The 20,916-nt window shown below is 31.3% G+C and overlaps 1 protein-coding gene and 2 long non-coding RNA genes across 3 annotated transcripts; 1 reads left to right on the top strand and 2 right to left on the bottom strand.

Annotated features, from left to right (window-relative positions):
• Positions 1-760: 760 nt before the first annotated feature.
• Positions 761-20,880, top strand: LOC124425838 (neurotactin). Its single transcript, XM_046966811.1, has 7 exons — positions 761-1,056; positions 3,120-3,347; positions 14,036-14,236; positions 15,424-15,637; positions 15,751-16,246; positions 16,339-17,007; positions 17,104-20,880. Exons 2-7 carry the CDS (start codon positions 3,129-3,131, stop codon positions 17,489-17,491), a joined length of 2,187 nt encoding a protein of 728 aa, XP_046822767.1. The 5' UTR covers positions 761-1,056; positions 3,120-3,128; the 3' UTR covers positions 17,492-20,880.
• LOC124425840 lies at positions 3,748-7,048 on the bottom strand. The gene is made up of 4 exons (XR_006942586.1): positions 6,097-7,048; positions 5,775-5,944; positions 4,483-4,635; positions 3,748-4,417 (listed from the first exon to the last, which is right to left on the bottom strand). It is a non-coding gene; the product is annotated as an uncharacterized LOC124425840 (long non-coding RNA).
• Positions 11,343-14,110, bottom strand: LOC124425841. The gene is made up of 2 exons (XR_006942587.1): positions 13,987-14,110; positions 11,343-12,466 (listed from the first exon to the last, which is right to left on the bottom strand). It is a non-coding gene; the product is annotated as an uncharacterized LOC124425841 (long non-coding RNA).
• Positions 20,881-20,916: the final 36 nt, after the last annotated feature.

The raw sequence follows: 20,916 nt of genomic DNA on the forward strand, positions 1-20,916 counted from the left end.
AAATCCATATGTCAAAATAGACAAAAATTTATCGTAAAAAAATATAATTTTTTTTCTTTTCATATTTAATAAATTTTGAAGTATTTACAAAAAGTATTTACAATAATACGAAAGAATACAATTGAGATTTTTTGTTCCTTAATTCCTTAGCTTTCTATTACATGATTGATGTAAAAAATATTTATTGGTCCCCGAAAACAAATTCTTATAACAGTTCTTTTATTAATCGAACACGATAGATATAACATATTTAATTTTTATTGTTTTCATAGTGATTTAATTAAAATAATATTGTTGCACATAAAGGTGTAACAACAATCATCATAATTTAACATTATAATTATAATAATTATAAAATATCAATTATTTCAACAATACGCCCTTTTTGTATTTTTTTTTTTTTTTACCTGTCCGACAGATGTCAGGAGATATTTCTTTATTTTTTTATAATATATAAGTATAAAGAAAATCAAATGTTGCTTGAACAATTATAACAAATTGAAGGCTGGAATCAATAAATTTTTGTTAAAGATTTTAAAGTACCCTTCAGAGTACGCCATATTTTTGTGTATAAAATATTATTCATTTCGCATATATCTTCGTAAAAATAAAATATCGGAGACATGCGCGCGAAACTAAGAAAATTAATGCAGTGGCGCTACCAGTGCATTTTAGACTAACTATTGGCAATCCGAGTTTCTTATTGGTCGATACCTCAGCGCGCTTCTTTTGCAACGCTTCCGTTTCTTCCGTTACTTGTCGATGCTTCAGTTACGCGCTTGCCGTTGTCGCGAGTATGCAATAAGAAGAGAAAGAAAGTAGTTTTCGATAATTTTATCGCATAATCGTACTAGTTGCAACGTTCACTGTTCTTTTTCTTTCTCTGAATCTCTCTCTGTTTCTCTCTCTCTTTTTTCTATCTCTTTCGATTTTTCATTATCGAGTAAAAACGAACGAAAAGAAATTCTTTGTGAACAATTTACGTTCATCTCGTCGCGTTCCATTATTACAGTGTGAAGCTGGATGACCATCGTTGTCGAACGTTACTTGAAAGAGGTAAGCACGTTTTATTTCTTTTAAAGGAATACACAAAGTTGCTCTTTCTATGATATCTCTCTATTTAATATTTCGTCCGTTTCTCTGTTCTATGATATTTATTTAATTTCTTCATAAAATATGAGAAACGAATATCCATCGTTACAATGAAATTTAAATTGGTATAAATAATCTTTTGGAAAAAAAATACTTGCAAAATAACGACTATGTGATAAAACATTTTTTTCATTAGCATGAAATTACGTATCTCGCTAAACAGATTAAAAATTTTTATTTATGCTTCCGACAAAGCATCGAATTTGTTTTTAACGATATATGTACTTTATCGGATATGAAACATTAATTAATATGAGTGTTATTCCGATATCGTGCAGTTAATTTTATTGTAATTGTAGAAATATAAAAAACCTATGAAATTTTTCTTTTTGTTTGCAATTAACAAATCGAATCCGAATGTTATACAAGATATCGGATAATTGTTCATTTAGAATGAAACTATGTTTTGAATCGAAATATGTTTACTTCGATCGATTGCATGATTTAGTTGATACTTTTGTCTATCGGAAGTACGAAAAGTTTTTCCATTATTTTTTCATCTCAAGTAACGAACGTTTCTTCATCTACCGGATAGAAGAACGTAGAACTGTTACTCCCTGCGAAGAGAAAGAGAGAGAGAGAGAGAGAGAGAGAGAAAGGGAGAGAAAGAGAAAGAGAGACAGACCGAGAATACCTTGTCCCGAGAGTACCTGAAATTATAGCGTTATCCGTTTTCGTTCTTTCTTCCTTTCAAATAGTAGAGATTTGTTACCTGTATGAATCTTTTTTTCTTTTAGTATAGTTGTGTAAAAGTTTCTAAAAGTTCGTGCCTCTGGAATTTCAACGTGTTCTACGAAAATATTTATTTTATATGTTTACAATATATTATATTAAATATATGCGGTATATGCTTTCAACATAATCGAAAAATCTATTACTAGACCATACGGGAAGCAACACTATTTGTAATAGGTATAGTATAGAGATATAGGCGCGTCGAGACGTCCAGACGTAAATCGATCGATTGTATGCTACCGGTCCTCGAACTCGCTCTCTGCACTCTATGTACACATATTCGTGCATATATTCTATCAACTGAAAATAATATTGCTCTTTGACATACACACACACACACACACATACACACAAATGGAATATTGCGAAAAAAGAAAAATAAATAATCAAATCTATTATCGAACGGAAGAATAATTATACGATGATATAAACAAAAGGAAAAAAAAACAAAGTGTTAAGGTTACATTCCTAATAGAAATTTTTTTGTCTATTTTAAATATATTTGGATTTATTTTTGTACAATATTTCTTTTTCTTTTTTCCTTCTTTTTTCTTTTTTTTTTCCCGCCTTAAACGATTCACAGTTACATGGTTTTCTTAACAGGTTTTTATTCACATCTACTCATTCTTTCATTTATGTATCTCATACGACAATATTATCACGGTTTCTGGCTTAAGATAGGTATCATATGGTTAATAAGAGTTCTAAATTGCAACGGTAAATTGACTCAAATCGGGTGCAGGAAATGTGATTAAATTTGACTGATTGAAGAACCACGACGATTCGTTTTGTCGAACAAAAACGCGTAATATACGTTTATTAGATTATTTAATAATAACAATAGATCCTTTTCGTCTTGTGACCAAGTGAAACTGAACGATATAATAACAACAGCATAACGTAGTCTTTTAATTGATCTTTAATGATAGAAAGTAAATATCTAGTTTTTCTTTCTCTTTTTTTTTTTTCAACATCATGTACGAGATCGTAATAATATACATTCTATAGATGAAAGAACTGCATTTGTTATAATCTTTTTCTAATAGATTTTTCTAATTCTTAAATATGTAATGAATAATTAATAATATCATTAATTAATATACAATAAAATAATAGTATAAATCGGTATATAACACAAAATTTATTATGCGAATGTTCATTTAATTGAGAACGTTTAAGTTTAATATGAATATTTTGTCTGTACTCCATTCAATGGTATTAATTCTATTCAGTGGTGAACGATGAGCCAAGCGGATCAGGACAAAGATAAAAGTATGGACAAAAAGGAAATTGCGGAGGAGGAGAGGGAGAAGATGCTAAACGCCGAGAACACTAAACATACCGGTGCTGCACCTGCATCTGATTTAGAATCCGAGGAGAATAAACCGAAGAAGAAGATACCAATTGGCGGTATCAAGATGCCAGGATTTTGTCGTACCAAGAGCAAGGAACCATGCAAGGTAAATTTAAAAAAAGAAAAAAGAGTTAAATGTAGTAACATTGAATTCTTAATATTTTTAAACATTAATTATTTACATTATTATATTAAAAAAGGAACGAACTTATATATTGCAATAATCTATAAGAACTTACAAGTTATTAAATAGTATAATAATAATAATAAAAAGAAGAAGAAGAAAAAAATTACATAATTATATAATGATATTAAAATTGTTTATTAACTATTAAACGTAGACAGAATTATCTTATAATTATCCAATGCGCGTTTAGCTCCATTATATTTGAAAGGATTTTTTGAAAAGTTTTCAATAATGTTAAATGATTTTTTAATAATTATTTATTAATAAATATATTTATCTTAATAATTCAGCTCAATATACCTGTACAATTTTCCATTGTTTTTTTTTTTTTTTTGTTCATTCATCGTCCTTTAATGAGTTCCTCATCGATGCCAGGTGCACAGTTTGACGTCATGCGGTTTAACGTTGGAAAAGGAAATCGTTACGGGGTTGCGAACACCCTTCGTGAGTGCACCGTGAGGGCAGCGTTTACGTTCTTCGAGGCGAGTTTACCTCGCAAAAGGGTTTCCATAGTAACGTTAAAAAACACGTAATAATAGACCGATATCGGCTTGATCGTCGATTTACAAGCCTAAGAGTATTATTATCTTTTTAATATTTATTCGTCCTTAATGTTAAAATTTTGGAACATTTTAAAGATTCTCGATAAATATTATTTACAAATTATTTTCATCTTAAATTTTCTGATTATTCGTTTCATCTATTCTCAAATATTTTTAAATAGAATATAATTATCATCATCTCGTGAGAGAAATTTAGTTATTTTTAAGGATAAAGTCACTTTTTCATTTTTTTATATTCTTTACTCAATATGAGTATACTTTCGAATTTGTAGAAAGGAATATTAGAATATGATCTTCTCTTTATTTTCAATGAATAATGTTTTCGACTAATCTTGCCTTTCAACGGCCATCGAATGTGATTCACAATCTTCCTTAAATGACTCTCATTTGCGGAGAAAATCTGCCACCTTACCAAGTTTAATCGAACTGTAATGAGAATCGTATTTCATTTTGTTGTACGCTTTCAGAATATTCTAATTTATGCTTTGTACCATTTAATAATGCTATTCAGCTTGTCGAAGATGCCTTTCTTTCTATTTTTCGACCTACATTCTGACGTTCGTATAAATTTCTGCGTCAACGTACTGCCTTCTCTTTGTATTTTCTCGTCTTTTATATCTTCCTTCTTGTCTTCTATTCTCGTTCTAAAAAAGAAATATGCTTATTTGGAACGGTACTTCTTCGAGAATAAACATTTATTCATTTGCTTTTCCTTTTTCTTTCTTTTTCTTTTCTTTCTTTTTCGTTTTTTCTTTTTTCTTCTTCTTCATCTTCTTCTTCTTCTTTCTTTTTTTTTTTTTTTTTTAATTAAGAACATAAATGTCTTATATATCTTGTAAGTTTATGGTGAACAATTCGTTTCCTCGCAATCTATACATTTAAATTTATTCTTTGAGTTCCATTCAAAGGGTCGAGCATTCGAAAATAGAACTCTTTCTCTTTCTTTCTTTACCCACAGTCATAATGTGAATAATAATATATTATACTTTTTACTATTTATGGCGAAGTAGTGAGCCAGAGAATAAGAAAACATTTGCTTTTGGAAAAAAATTTGTCGAAAGAATTCAGAGACACGTGGCGTTCGCATCATTTTCTTTTCTTTTCGTTTCTTTTTTTCTTACGTATGATTAAATTAAAAAGCTCATGTAAAATACAATTCGTTCATTTCGACTCTTATTTGAAATGCTTGAAACATTGAAATTAATTATTTTTATTAATACATTAATTAATATAATTTAATTTACGTACAAACATATATTAAATTAATAAAAATTAAAATTAAAAATTAATATTTACGAAATTGAACATTAGATAAAGTATGAATGAAAGTATTAAAACGAGTTTTTATTAAAAAAAAGAAAAAGAAAAACAATGAAGAGAGAGAATTATAACAAATGTTTGGTGTAAGTTTTGATTTATTTAAAAAATGAATAAACTTAACGGTGAAAGTATTGGAGTAGAATATAAGTCGGTCACAATCGTTGATATTTTTGAAAGAATGTGTAAAAGAATTCTCTTGGATAAAAATGATGAGTTTTGTCGATTTCGAGCGAGCACAAAGTACAAATACCGAAGAAGGGTGAGCGTGCAAAAAAGATAGATAGTTTTCTATAGAAAGAAAAAGCTAGAGTAGAACATAATAAAGCGTTTATAGGTATGTGTATGTGTATATGTGTGAAAAAGAGAGGGATAGAGAGACGTGAATCGTCTTCGTCGTGTCATAGAAAATTTAACGAAGGCTCTTTTCGTGCGATTTCTTAGCGCCTTTCTTTTTCTTTTTTACCTTTTTCACTTTTCTCGTGGCGTCTTCCTTTGAAATTCCCAGACTGATGACAATAAGACAGTCTCCCCGAGCCATTGCACGCGACTAATTTCTCCAATTGCCCTTAACTCGTCTTATTACTCTCTTAATTGGCAAAGAAACTTCTCTGTGAAGATGATCACCTCCCCTTCCTTCAAATCGTAACTTTCGAATTTATCGTAAATAACGTATATTCTCGTAGAGAATATCGTAAATAACATATGTATACATAGAGAATGAAAGCATTGTAATGATTTATGATCTATCGAAGCGTATTATATTCATGTTTATTGTAGATACTTACTAGAGCCAACTGTTCCGTATGTTTCGTACGTTCGTACTATTAAAAGTGCGGTATCGTTGGTATACAAATCACATATTTGGTTATGCCTTTTGATCTGAGATTATTCAAGTGTAAATCAGAAAAGCTTTGGGTTGGGGAAAAGTTTGTTTTGCTTTTCGATATTGTAGGGGAGACCTGAAAAACCGTTGACGAAAACAGCGTCGGATGTTAAATGGAATGAATCGGCAACTAGACAAAATTTCGTTACATTAAAAAATAAAAAAAAAATAAAAAGAAATTAATATTGTTATTAAATTGAATAGAATTTATAAGAGATCGATATACGTGTGTGATCATTAAACATCACGTTTTGTAAAAACAAATGCATCGATTTTTCTAGACCAGCTGAAGAAACGTGACAACGCGTGAAAAATGACATGAAAGATCGATGAAATGACGTGAAAGATTAATCAACACTAATCAACGCGTTAGGTTGTAATGTGTCTCGACTCGTTTCTTCTAGTCAAAATATTATTTTTCATGTTTCATAGCTTTCTGTTGCTATGGATTTTTCCTATCTCTACGGTTATCCTACGCTTCTTTTATTTCGAACTCGTAAATTTAGCTCAAAAAAGAGTAAAAGTTTTTATGTAAACCTCATCCAAAGTCAAGGGAGATGATTTGTGAAGACTCGTAGACACAGCTTTAAGCTATAATATGTTTTTATGTTCTCTTTTTCAACGTGGATACGATATGACGTATAAAAATAGGAAATGAGTTCGGTGTAAAAGATTTGTATCTGTTCGTTCGAGATTCATTGATTGAATTAATAAAAATATTAGAATTTATTTCTATGGAATATGTAAAATTTCAATTGTTTGTTATTTTCGAGATATTAATACCGAGTTAAAGGAAATAACATGCGTTACGAACCTATCCATCGTATTTGATAGATGATTCGTACTATAGTACAAAAAAGATGGAGTCTTGGGTTATAGTAGGTAAACGCCAGGTGCGTTCTCATGGGTGACTAATTTCTAACGTACAATATATATATATATATATATATATATATATATATATATATATATATATTTATTATACGGTCCTGGTACAAGTAGATTAACATCTAAGGTAATTTCAAAACTTTTTTTTATCGGTTTTTTTAAAGGTTATTTTTTATATGACCTTGTCAATTATGTTATTGAATTATTGATAAACATAAATGTATATATAATACATGGTATATATATTCTCTTTTGTGATATGATCATCATGAGCTTTATCATAATTTTCACGCTCCAGTCTCTCGTTTGGATGGATGCGTATGCATGTCTCGAACAGGAAAGAGTCCATTTTTATTGTACTACTTAATGGTGTGTCACCTGGTAGAGGAACCGGAAGCACTCATTTCATTTCGTTGTTTTATGTCACACGACCTTTCTGTTTTCCACTCACGAATTATCAATTTAATTTCAACGTAGCGGAACGTAGTTATAACAAACTCTACCATCCTTTTCATTTTAATTACAGAAATAGTAGATTTTTGGCTATCTCATTATTTTCTTTTCTGTTTGTTTAAAACAGAAAAGAATAAAAAAATATCATCGCAATCATTGATTGAGTATCATCTCGTATAAATGATGCGATTATCTAAGCCTCGGAATCTAGTTTGTTTCTGTCATCTGTGTGTTTCTCTCGATTCTTTTCTCTTTCTCTCCCTCTCTCTCCCTCTCTTTCTCTCTCTCTCTCTCCCTCTCTTTCTCTCTTCCTTTCATAAGAGCCTCCTATCTTCTTCTTCGTCCTTTTTTCTCCGGCAGATCTGCTTTTTTGGGGTGGTCGAAAGCCGAAGGCCAGAACCAGAATAACCGGAACCCCTCCGACCAGAGTACGCCACCACATGGCCGAGCACGATGATATTGTGCACTCTCTTTCTCTCGTATTATATCGTTTCACCTACACAATACCAGTGCGTGTTTACATCAATACAGTATATCGCACTACGCGCATGTGTACGTTCCAGGAGTCCCGTTTTTACGCAATCAAAATTTATCATCCAAATTCGGACCGTTTAATATGGTAATAGTGGGGCTCCCTTGATTTTTGTCTTACTATTTGATTGTCTCTTTTTCTCAAGAGAATCATTAATTTTTTTTACGAATAACAGGATATTATAGATAGATCATTGTTTCAAAACACAATTAATCGGTAGGCATAAGAGGCCTATCATATATATATATATATATATATATATATATATATATATATATATATATATATATATATACACATATGTATGTATGTATCTACATGTATGCAAAGATTATCACTGTAGTATAGCGTAGAAAAGTTTCAATATTCATTTTCATCGAGATAATACAAAACTGCGTTTTAACTGGAACGCTAGCTATGCGTTTTAACGTGGAAATTTCGTGCTGGTGCCTGCAGTACGGTAGCACACGACAATGGGGGGTCGATGAAAAGGAAGAGGGGTGAAAGTTGCGTCTGATATCGATTTCTCCCGCTGGAGGATGTCCACCAAACGGGGCTTCCCTCTCTTGCCGCAAATCCCTTCGGTGGCAGCACCATCTCCCCCTTCTCTTTTTAGTTATTTCATTAAAATTTAATTTAAACGTCCCGCTTTATCGGAACCATTACCTTTATCTAAATTGAATTACTATTAATAATGTCCCATTATAATGTGATATAGTATGTGAACTTCACTCAAAAATGTTATTTTTCGATTATTTAAAATCGTTTGACATATTTTCTTTTCCTTTTTGTTTTATACGAATAAATATGGTTTTTTCTATTTCTTGTAAATTTGTAAATAACTCATGGAATTATAGCTATAGAATCAAATACGTTTTATCTACATAACATACGGTTTGGTATCTAAAATTTTTCGAGGTTGACAAACAAAAGTATTGATCGATATACGGATTAATTTTTTCAATACCAATTATAGTTGAATTCTTGTAAAATACATATCCAGTCCTTTTTTACGTGATAAAAGAGAAAAAAAGAATGAATTATAATCGGTTTCTTTTGGCTCATTTTTAAATAATTTTATATTCCATTCTATTTAGCTTATAAAGCAAATGAAAAAACTCTATAATATATAAAATAAATTATAATGGTTAATCCCTTTCTTGAAGCATAATGCGTATCGGCATCGAATAAAATGTTAAAGGAAATAAGGAATGAACAAGAGGCAGCATTGTTTGTTCGATCTTTTCAAATGGCAGTGAGAAAAAATCCAACAAGGTGACAAAGGAAAAAAAGACAGGGAGAAGGGAGTGGGGATATTAAATTAAATCGACGTTAATCAATGCTTATGACATGTCGAGGGTTGGAGAAGATAAAGGAAAAGGCGATAGATTCTTTTAGTGAGTTTAAACTGTACCATAATGTCGTATGCCAGACGATGAAAAAGAAAAAGCTGGTGTAACAAACGTGAATTACGTTTAATTAAAGGTCATCACTACGTGAACGTTCACCATTGAAAAGAACTGTCCTTAACCGTACTTGGTAATCTTCCAAATAGATTTCACAAAGCAAACTTTTTAAACTATGATATAACATTTAAATCATATTTAATTTTGCTATAAATATAAAAATTAACAGACAAGATCGATTTAGAGAATTAATGAGTAAAATTGATAAGATATCTCTTATTGAAGAGTCAATGAAAACGATGGGATAGAAGACTAGCAGGCGCCTAGACGAGAACTAATCGAAATGTGCAGAGCGTTGCGAATCATTGGTAGCCATAGTCTCGTACAATACGGCATCAAATGCCGGCACACTCCAAAAGGGTTTATATAGTATTCGTAATTGTGTGCGTGTACGGGACGATATATACACATAAATACTGTACGTGTCCAGGCGTGGTACTTCGAATACAAGTAAAAGAAGAGACAGAGAGAAAGAGAGAAAAACACAGACGAATAGAAAAAGAAAGAAACGAGTCACGTATCGTGTGCATAGAACATGCATACACATAATGCTTCCTTCGAGAAGGAAGAAAGAAAGAAAGAGAAAGAGAAAGAGAGAGAGAGAGAGACGGAGAAAGAGCAGTCACCGGCAAGAAGATGACTAGACAGTATCGAAGTGGATACTGTCGGGCTCTCGAGAGAAGCTGCGAGAAGAGGAACGAAACGTCGTCATCGTCGTGGTTGAGCATTTTAGGAACAGGTTCTTCACGATGAAGACTTAGTAACGAGGACGCTTATAAAAAAAAAAAGATAAAAAAAAAAGATGATGTTCAATGAACATCAAGCCTTGATATCACACGAGATATTAAATTACCTTAGAAAGAAAATAATACAATGATTTGATTCGAGCTTAAATTCGAACTTATCGGAAAGTAAAATGATCTTCGTAAAGGAATTACCTTTAAATTAAATCGATTCCGATTGCATTGTGATCGGATAGTAATCTTACGATTACTCGTAAAGATAAACTGGAATTGAGTTCCGGATCGTGGAAAGAAGAACGAGGTGACTGGACAAAAGTCATTATTGGAAAAGGAGCTCTTTCAGTGTGTCGTATACGGAATGAAACACTTTCCAATGATCGGATGAGAGTTCAATCGAGAAACTGGGAATGCACAGTTACAGACCTACAATCATAAAATCGAAGATTTCTCTCGCGTAGTCACGAAATGATTGTAGGACTGGCTTTAACAACAGTCCTGAGAATTCGTGTTCGAATTAGTAGACCTGAAAACCTAGGATAGGAACGATACAACTCGACGTTAGGAGTACGTTAGAAGGCCCCAAAGAATTTTTTTCCCTTTCTCTTTTGCTCCTTCTTCTTGGAGCAGCTGTTCGACATTGGAACCCCAAGTCATGGCCTATTTTCGAAATTCATTAAAAAAAAAAAAAAAAAAAAAAAAAAAAAATGCAGTACATTACTCGTACATTAATTTAGATTAATACACACACACATATATATATATATATATATATATATATATATATATACACTCGATATCTCAAGAGTAGATATATCCTTGTCCATGAAATCTAATTTTACTGAACGTTTAAAAGGAATAATATTTGCGAAGTGAGCACATGTGCGTACAAGGAAAAGAAAAAGTATCATGATGTTGATACGCTAGTCTTCGATTTTGACGTAAGCTCATCATAGTGAGATACTTCTAGCATGTGGTTTCAATTAAATAATTATTTATTTTTATTATTTTTTTTTGTTTTTGTTTTTGTTTTTTATGAGCAAAATAGCCATATAATAACGAGGATAAATATTAACCTATTTGTATTTTTATTACTTTTTATCTTTCAACATTATACATCATTTATTTTTACAAATAAATACTACGTTTACGCTCATATTACAATAATGTCACAATACTTTGTTTACATTTTACGTACATATCTTTAATTGAATTAAACCGAATACAATACGTACGATATATTTTATTGATATTATCAAACTTATATATTAGATATTAATATCTTACAAAATCACTTATGTGTGTTTTTCTGTGCATGTTTTTAGAAATAATTACGATAATATATTATATTATTGAAGTTCTATTCGATGAAGATTGATGGGAAATTTTCTTTTCTTCTAACATCGTCTGTCGCGCCTCTAACTTATTTATGATTCTCGGTTGAAGGTAGATTGACCTTTGTTGTTATCGATCGACCATATCGGTCTCGTCTCTCGTTAAGCAGAAATTATTCTCGTACCATTCGAAGCAAGTTAACTTTGATATCTTGTTTCTCTTCATTTATTGCTATCATAAATATTTGATTAACCAAAGATGTCATATTATTTACTAACGAAAAAAGAAGACTCATCTCTTCCGCAACTTTGTTTAATCCATATATTCCGCATGTTACATGAATCATATTTGTTTAAAATATTTCTAACATACTTGGATGAAATATTATGCTTTGCTAATTTATAATAATCTTGTAGATAATTTTTGACTCATCAGGAATATTCTGATTTACGTGTGTATATACGAAATTCTTTAAAAACTAAACAAATTTTTATCTTGATTTCACGTTATTATCATTTTTTTATAATAATATCCATTCATGTGAACGTTCACAGTCGAATTATAAATATTATCATTTATAAATTATAATGATTGGCTAGACATTCTTTATTTTTTATTTTCTCATTGTTTTTTTTTTTTTTTTATTTATTTATTTTTTTTCTCCCTGTCGAATTTATTGAATAAAATTTATTCTTCGAATATATCACAGAACTTTAAAAAGAACGTGATTTTTTTTTATACCCAATTGTACAAAAATGACTGTCAATTTTTCCCCCTGCGAAAGCTAATGAGAGAATCCGACAGACCAGAAAATTGGACTTTTTCTCCGCGTGGCCACCCTCGTTTCCGGTGTCTCATCTATAACATTCAAGAAGAATCATTGAAGTGACTAAATATATATATATACATATATATATATATATATATATATATATATATATATATATACATTATAAAATAAAAGAAAATATTAACAAAGTTTTAACTTAATGATTTCACTTGCATTTTCTTTCGAGGTAATAGCATCGCGAAACTAGCGAGCATAGTTACAATAATAGTAGATATCCGATAGCTTTATTGAAAAATTCTAAATGAAACTCTATTGTGTTCATACTCGGTGCATTCTATTGTCCGTTAAAATTAAACGTATGAGTCATGGATTCTGTGGTAAACGATTATCATGCAATGAGTTAATTATTTTTTTGTTTTGTTTTATTTTACTAATGAACAATAATATTAAACCAATATATATATATATATATATATATATATATATATATATAAATTTTAAATTATAAATATATTATAAGTTTACCTCTTCGAACGATTTATAACTTGGATTTTTATTTTATACATTTTAATTAAATGAGAATAATATTTAGATTAAATATATTATATCATTGAAATGTTTTAAATAGAATAGAGTTGTATCATTTTATCGACGTAACATTATCGAATTATTTCCGTGCAGACAAATACAATTCCCCTGTAACCTTCGTGTGGCGCCATAAGGAAACCACTGAACGGACACCACGAACCCCTCGTATTCAAGTTCATGAGTAGATTTTTTTTTCTTTCTTTCTTTCCTTTTTTCTTTATTTCTTTCTTTCTTTCTTTCTTTCTTTCTTTCTTTCTTTCGCTTCGACCAAACTGAAAACTTATGAGCTGTACGACGTGACATTTGGCAACGTCTTTTTTCGTGTTGTCGTTTCCAAATTTATTTTTGTCACGATTATTCACAATCACATTTGAAAACTATATTGAGGGGTGGGAGAAGGAGGGGGTAGAGAAAAAATCAAATCAAGAATCTTTTCGAAACATTTTCAAATGTAAGAATTATCAATTATATTGCGAATGAATATTATAACGTTAATAGATTTTACAAATATATATATTTTGTTATATGGTATCCTGTAGTATAAGCAATAAAAGAGCATACTTCTGTCTTGAAAGAAAAGAATTTATTGCTTAAGCTACCGGTACCACTTCGTACTCTCCCATGCTTTTTCAAGTGTATATGTACACGCGTCTCTTTCCTCTCTTTCTCTTTCTCTCTTTCACTCTCTCGAGCACTCGACAGTTAGGCCACGCGACGCCACTTGAAAGGACATTCAAAGACCAAATATAGAATCACGTACCATCTGTATCCCTTCTGAGCACGAGAAGTGTATATACCTATACCAGATTACGCTGCCAAATGTAGAATCCTCTTCGAAAAGGTATTAATATGGAGGGGAAGAAAGAAAGAAAAAAAAGAAAAAAGCTTTTACTTATCGTTTTAAAGGATACTATCGTTAGAACATTCTGAATCTTGCATTATAAAATAGCAAAGAAACTTTATATTAAACGATTACATTTACATAAGACTAAAGCTTTACCTTTCATATATCATATAATCATTGAGATTGCTGATCTGTTTTTTGTCAGGACGATGAAACCAAACCCGCCGAATTGACAGATACAGAAACTACAGCTGTTATGACAAAGGAAAACGAACAAAATGCGTCTCCTGCTCCTGAGAAACCAACAACCCCGGCAAAGGACTCAAAGGAGAAGGAAGGACGAAAGGGCATTCTAAATGCCATTAGATTACCGCTGGTATCCGTATTTCCTAGAAAGAAGAATAAGGTAATAATTTTTATATGAGAGTATTAAACGATCGAAGAAAAGTGCGTAATGGCGTATCGCGTGGTAAATGCTTTTCTTTTTTTCCTTTTCTTCTAAATTCTACATACTCAATAAACATTGTTTTGAATATAGAAATACGAAAGAGAAATAGATGGTCTGGTGTAACTAAATACATAGTGTTGCGGCTTGTCGGATATGAAACCATCCACAGCAGACCCTTTGACGAAACCTTACGAGGTTTTTCAAGCCTCTCGGGCACGTACAGCCTTTCTTCGAAGCGTCCTCTTATGATCCTCTTTTCTCCTAACTATTCCTTTACCTTAGTCTACGTATGTATGCTGCGTTTCAAAGTACGAGATAAGACACGAATAAGAATGTCGAAATATTTTCTATGGGAAGAAGTTGAAGTTTTACATGAACTTAGATTTTTTTTTCAGACATTATGTTACCGAGAACATCTTTCCATATAGCTTTTTTGTTCCTATAAGAATGGTCTCTGTTAGATTGTCAAGTGGGCTTGATCAATAAGACAACTTCAAGATGTTTAACCTTCGATTCATTCTTTAAAAAATCACCTACGATACATTTTGATGCAAGTGACTTAAAATCACTGAAGTATTTTTATCAATAATTCTACGATAGAATAAAAACTTTCACTTTTAATTAAACTATTAAAACTTTTGAAGTTTAATTTTAACGCATCGTGTTACCATCTTTTCATCTCAGAGTGAGGAAAATAAATACGTACTTTCTTTCTTATCTCTCTGTATCTTGCGTATACCATCAAAACCGTTCATTAACACAACACTTTTTACCCTCGTCTTTGGTGTAAGACACAATATGCTAGGTTACGAGTGTACTTCTAAACCGTACTCTACGCTCGTCCAGGTGTTGATTACATCTGTGCAACCTGATTCGTTCTTTCCTCAGTTACTTTCTGCTCTTCGGCTAAGACTTATCATCTACCGTTATCCGTAGAAATATCGTTACGTTAAACTTTCACGAGTATTCGTTAGAAGTAATGTCAATGATCAAATGATAATGGGTAAAGGCAGGATTTATATAAGTAGCTTTGTCGGTCAGAATCTATTTCCCAAGGTACACACGAGTCTACATATTTGTCTAATAGACAAAACATCTCGTGTCTTAAACGCGTTGAACATCAATTTTGTTTCGTTTTTTTACAGGATGGAGATGCTGACTTGGGAACGACTGGTACCGCTGGTTTGGCCAGTATCGAAACCCTTGATGACGGTGGGACAGAAAAAAATCCTATCGCTAATGAGGATGGCATGGAAACGGTACGTTTAGATAGCGACGCTGCTGATGGAGCAGAACTTCCAAAACGTCAGGTCTGTGCAGTTTGTGTGAGAGCTGCAAGGCGAAATTTATTTGCCTTAGGTATGTATGATATATCATCATTTTTGTAAGATCTAGTTACGATTTGTGATCGTTATTTGTTTGTTTAAATTAATAAACAAGTAAATAAAAAGTGTTTATTGTTTTTTTAAAAGCTGCTTCATTGTGTATTCTACTGTCGGTGATTATTATCATATGTGTCGCTTGTAATGGACCAAGAAGAAGCGCTAATCAATCTCATAAAACCGGCAAGTACATAAAAGCGGTAACATCATGTGGACCCATTCAAGGTGTCTTAGAAGATGGTGCATACGCTTTTCGTGGAATACCATATGCTGTCCCACCAGTTGAAAATCGTCGATGGCAAACCGCTGAACCGCTCAGTAGACTCGAACACTGTTGGAACGGAACTTATTTGGCTCACAATGCCTCGGAGATGTGTTGGCAACGTGAAACTTCCGGTAGAATCGACGGGGTCGAGGATTGCCTTTATCTTGATGTATTTACGCCAGACGTACGATATGATTCACCTTTACCGGTAGTAGTCATGATCGGTGCGGAAACTTTAAGCGGCTCATCGCCTGGTGTAATGCAACCATCGGCAAAACTCGCTCGTGTTCGTGACATGATCTTCGTGAGACCTAACTTTCGGTACGGGTTTTGCGTTATTATTGAAAAATGATTAAAAAGAATATTACTTAATCCCGTTCGTTTAAAAATTGATTTTTTTTTTTTTTCAACAGATTGGGAATTTTCGGATTCTTAGCGACCGAACCACTTTCTCGAGCTACACATCCACCTACGTCCGGTAATTACGGACTCTCGGACATCATAGCCGCCCTACAATGGGTCCAATTGAATATCCAGTATTTTGGTGGCAACAAAACTTCCGTAACTCTTTGGGGTCATAGAGCTGGTGGTACTTTAGTCACGACACTCGTAGGAATACGAAAAACTCGTAATCTCTTTTCGAGAGTCTGGGTCTCAAGCGGTAGCGCGATTTTCCCTCGTAAAGAGCTTAAAAAGTCTGAACAACAGAGCGAACAGTTTCTTAATTCCATTCGATGCACGGATGCGAATTGTTTGCGTAGCAAGGGTGCCGAAGATCTGATAGATGCCGTACCGGAAACTTGGCATAGTAGCTTTGTTGGGCTGCCGGAAACGAGAGAGACTTTGGCGAGGGATCGAATGCACGAGTGGCTTGTTCTAGATGGTGCTATCTTACAGGAACATGTTGGTGAGATTTGGGTGAGGGACGAGTTGCCTGTTAAGGTCGTTATGGGTACCACTGCCCACTCCGGAACTCCGGCACGATATCTCTCTTCGGATGTTATTTTCAACTCCACTCAAATAGAAAAGATCATTCGTGAATCTTTATTAGGCACTAGCGGATTAGCGGATGAAGCTCTCAGGTAATAAAATAATCATTTAATTTCTTATCTTTAGATAATTTATAGGTTCAGCTTCAAATTTAAATCTTCTCTTTATTATCTTTATTGAATTTGTAGACGATACAACGCTACTTTTGAAGGTCTGGTTAGAATGATATCGGACATACGAGTGGTCTGTCCATTGATGACAGTTGCCAGCATGAAATCGAATGTTCCATTCTATGTAGCAACTCAGCCACGTGGAAACTTGGCAGATCCTGATAGCGATGCAGCAGCTATACTTGGTACTTATGCTGCAAGAACGCCAGAAGAAAAAAGGCATGTATCGGCAATGCAACAGTTGTTCAATCATTATGTGTGGCACGGAGAAGTAGCTCAAGCTGATCCATCAGGTGCGAATAGAGTTCTGATTGTTAGTCAGGATCCCTTACCGCAGCACGATTATCCAAATTGCGATTTTTGGATACAAAAGGATATCGTTCCCTTGTATGGGCGAGTCGATTAAATTTCATTGTTGTCCTGATCTCCGTATAAGGTCCAATTTATTTAAGAATCTTCATTGGAAACACGCGTTATCCGTTGAATTTCCATGAACGAAGGATTCTTTTCATGAGGTTATATACATTGACATTTAAATAGATAACTAATTAATGTTTTATGAGATACGAAATAATACAAAAAAAAAAAAAAGAAGAAAAGAAAAAAATCGTACCTCTGTAACATGACGAGCAACAGTATCTATTAGGATTGGCGATTAAATAAAGCGGAACGGTGAAATCAAAACACAATGAAAAATATAAATGAGGACGACATAAACGAATTGAATGATACAATATGAAGTATGTAATTTTAATATAGAATGTGGGTCCACATGGCACGTGGATTCTTATGTACGTGTATAAATGTGAATCAAATTGTAATATATTACGAGGAGACGGAAAAAGGAGAATAACGAAAACAAACAAATCGCGCATAGCTTAAGAACAAAAAAAAAAGCAAATATCTACAGTTCATAATTATTATACATATTCTATATTCTTGTAAGCTGTACTCCAAGGGGTACGGAAGAAATTGCAAGAATTATGAGAAAATTCATTACTATTATCAAATGATTCATGTTCCACAGTATATTGGTACACATGCACTTTACACTTTACCTTCCTTTCTTATTTAATTACATCCCATTTTTAATATTCCTCTTTGTACCCACACTCAGTTAAAAAGACTCAACAAAAATATAAGTTTGAGAATCTTGGTTGTTATCAATGGTCTGTCAACATTTTCGCACTTTTACATAAAAACAATGTTGCACAATTGCACAAAAATCTACTCCTGAATATATTGCAAAAGAAATACTGACCCAGCAAACATAAAATATTTTGTAATGATACAGCAAGTATGGAAAAGCATTTGTCATTGCATTTCTAAAGAAAAAGTTATTAATCTTATTATAAACATGTTATAATGAGTTTATAACTGCTTTATTGCTTGTATAGTGTTTGCTAGTCAGTATGAATGTTAATGCTTGGAGAAGTGTAGTACATATCCATTTCATAAAACTTATTATTGGATCGTTTCTACGGGCATATTTTTCAGGTATAACTTTTTTACTCCGCTTTTTGTAAGACAACTTTTTTATTATTAATATTGGTTTAGAAGTAATGTAGTTAGGAAGCAACATCCTTTCAGTAGGATGTTTGTAGACTGACTTAATATACCTATACAGTATTTACTAACCCTTGTAAGGGAACTGAAGACTCTTTGTCTTATTTAGACTGAAGCTGCCAAATTTGATACTCTCTTAATAAACAATAAAAAGTTTTCCGGATATATGTATTTTCAAATACCTTGATCATGTATGGTTTTATATACGTCTATTTTTTTAAAGTTGAGTATAGTCACTAATTTTAAAAAAAGATAATAAAATCAACTTCTTCAATAAAGTTTTCAATAAATTTCAGATAAGTTATTAAAATTTATTATGAACTCAAAAATACTTTTTATGGACTATAAAAATAAGTTGTTTAATTATACTTAGTAAATCAGATTATAACTATTTACACATAATTATTAAAATTAAATGCAAATAGCAGTACAGTAATTTTAATACATAATGTTTTTATCCATTTAATATGTACAATAAATGTATTTATTTTACTTATTAAGAGCCGAAACGACTGAAAATTTGTATGGACCATTTTTACCTCCTCTATAAAAGAAAAGGTGGTCCAATTAAGCTGTAATTGATTAAAATTGTAGCTAACTATTAAGTATAATATTACAAAATCTTTAATACATTTGTTGATATTTACAACAGTAGAGAACGTATTTAAACCTTTTGGTACAATCCCACATTAATTTTATTCATTTTTAGTAGTATATATTTATAAGTTAGAACTCATATGTTTATTCTGCAGAAAAAATACAACTGAAATCTTAAAAAGAGTTGTAAATACATTTCGACAATTACTGCAGTAAGTGATATGCTTATACATCGACAGTGTGTTCTCGATGATCATATAATTATAAATATATTTCTTATATGCTAGAATCATTATTCATGCTACAACAATTTGTACAAATCCTTTTCCCGTAGGTACGATCCGTGTCAAATATATGACAGACATTACCAATACTCTTTTAAATCATCTCTAGAATCATTATTAGCACTACTTTCTTATACTATTATATAATTTAATTTATTTTCATGGATATGTGATAAATAAGTATTTATGAGACATTCGTTCAGTGTCTTACTATGTAGCTAGTTTATTACAAATAAATAATAAGTTTTTATTATTATTATTATTATTATTATTATTATTATTATTATTATTACGCAATATAAATGAAACAATTACACAAATAAAACTTCTTGTAATATACTATATTACCAATATGTGCATTCAATTAATATTGATGTAGAAGTATCATAACAATTATACAATTTTGTGTTTATATAAACAAATAAAATATTTCAAATTTATGTAACAATGTCAAAATAGTGAATAATATGAATACAGTATGCAATGAATGAATTTCTATATAGGAATATTTTAAAAAATGATTAGAAAATTAAATTATTTCAACAATTCATGTAATTTGTAATTTTATATTATGCATAGATTATTATTATTATTATTATTAATATTATTATTATGATTATTATGATTATTATGATTATTATGATTATTATGATTATTATATTTAAATGTTGCACGCACTCTTGTATTTTTTTTTCTGAATAATTTTCATCTATGTTACAACAGAATTATATATTGTATCTATTGTGCCGTAAAAAATAAAGCCGTACATAATCCAAAATATAACGTATTGATATAACGGACATTACTTTATTACTACGTTTAATAACATTTTCAAAACAAACTATTGCAAGTATAGAAAAATTACGCACAACTAATTAGTTCTACATTATACGTAGATATTATGGATAAATATATACATAAAACATAATATAAATTATCATTCTAACACTATCACTCTAACTTACCATTTCAATATCTTACTATTTCACTTTCACACTATTTGTATTAGACTATAATATTCTTATTAAAATCATTGATCATTAATAATTTTTTCATGATAGTTAACAAATTTAAAATACTTCAAATTGTTCACAAGTGCTCCATGAATTAATTTGTCACGTGTTACTATAGACTAACTATTCCTCCCTCCAATTCTGAACATGTATTTTATTATTTACATCACTAGGTGGCGGCGCACCACATACACACACGCAACTTCGAATAAAAATTTTGTCTGTAAAATTGTTTTAAAATCAAGATTTTATTGTTGTAATATGATGGTATAATTGTTATAATAGCAGTGATAATTCTTGTCCTTTGTCAATAAATTATTATGTTGCAATACAAATTTTATTGTAATACTTCTTTCATTCGAATGTACTTA

The sequence above is a fragment of the Vespa crabro genome, chromosome 8 (assembly GCF_910589235.1).
Source record: "Vespa crabro chromosome 8, iyVesCrab1.2, whole genome shotgun sequence".
Lineage (NCBI taxonomy): Eukaryota > Metazoa > Arthropoda > Insecta > Hymenoptera > Vespidae > Vespa > Vespa crabro.

Bases quoted from the DNA above. Each gene is read 5' to 3' on its own strand.
- LOC124425838 (XM_046966811.1), top strand. From the start codon at position 3,129: ATGAGCCAAGCGGATCAGGACAAAGATAAAAGTATGGACAAAAAGGAA. The intron at 3,348-14,035 runs GTAAATTTAAAA...GTTTTTTGTCAG, and splicing joins AGAGCAAGGAACCATGCAAG to GACGATGAAACCAAACCCGC. The intron at 17,008-17,103 runs GTAATAAAATAA...TTGAATTTGTAG, and splicing joins TTAGCGGATGAAGCTCTCAG to ACGATACAACGCTACTTTTG.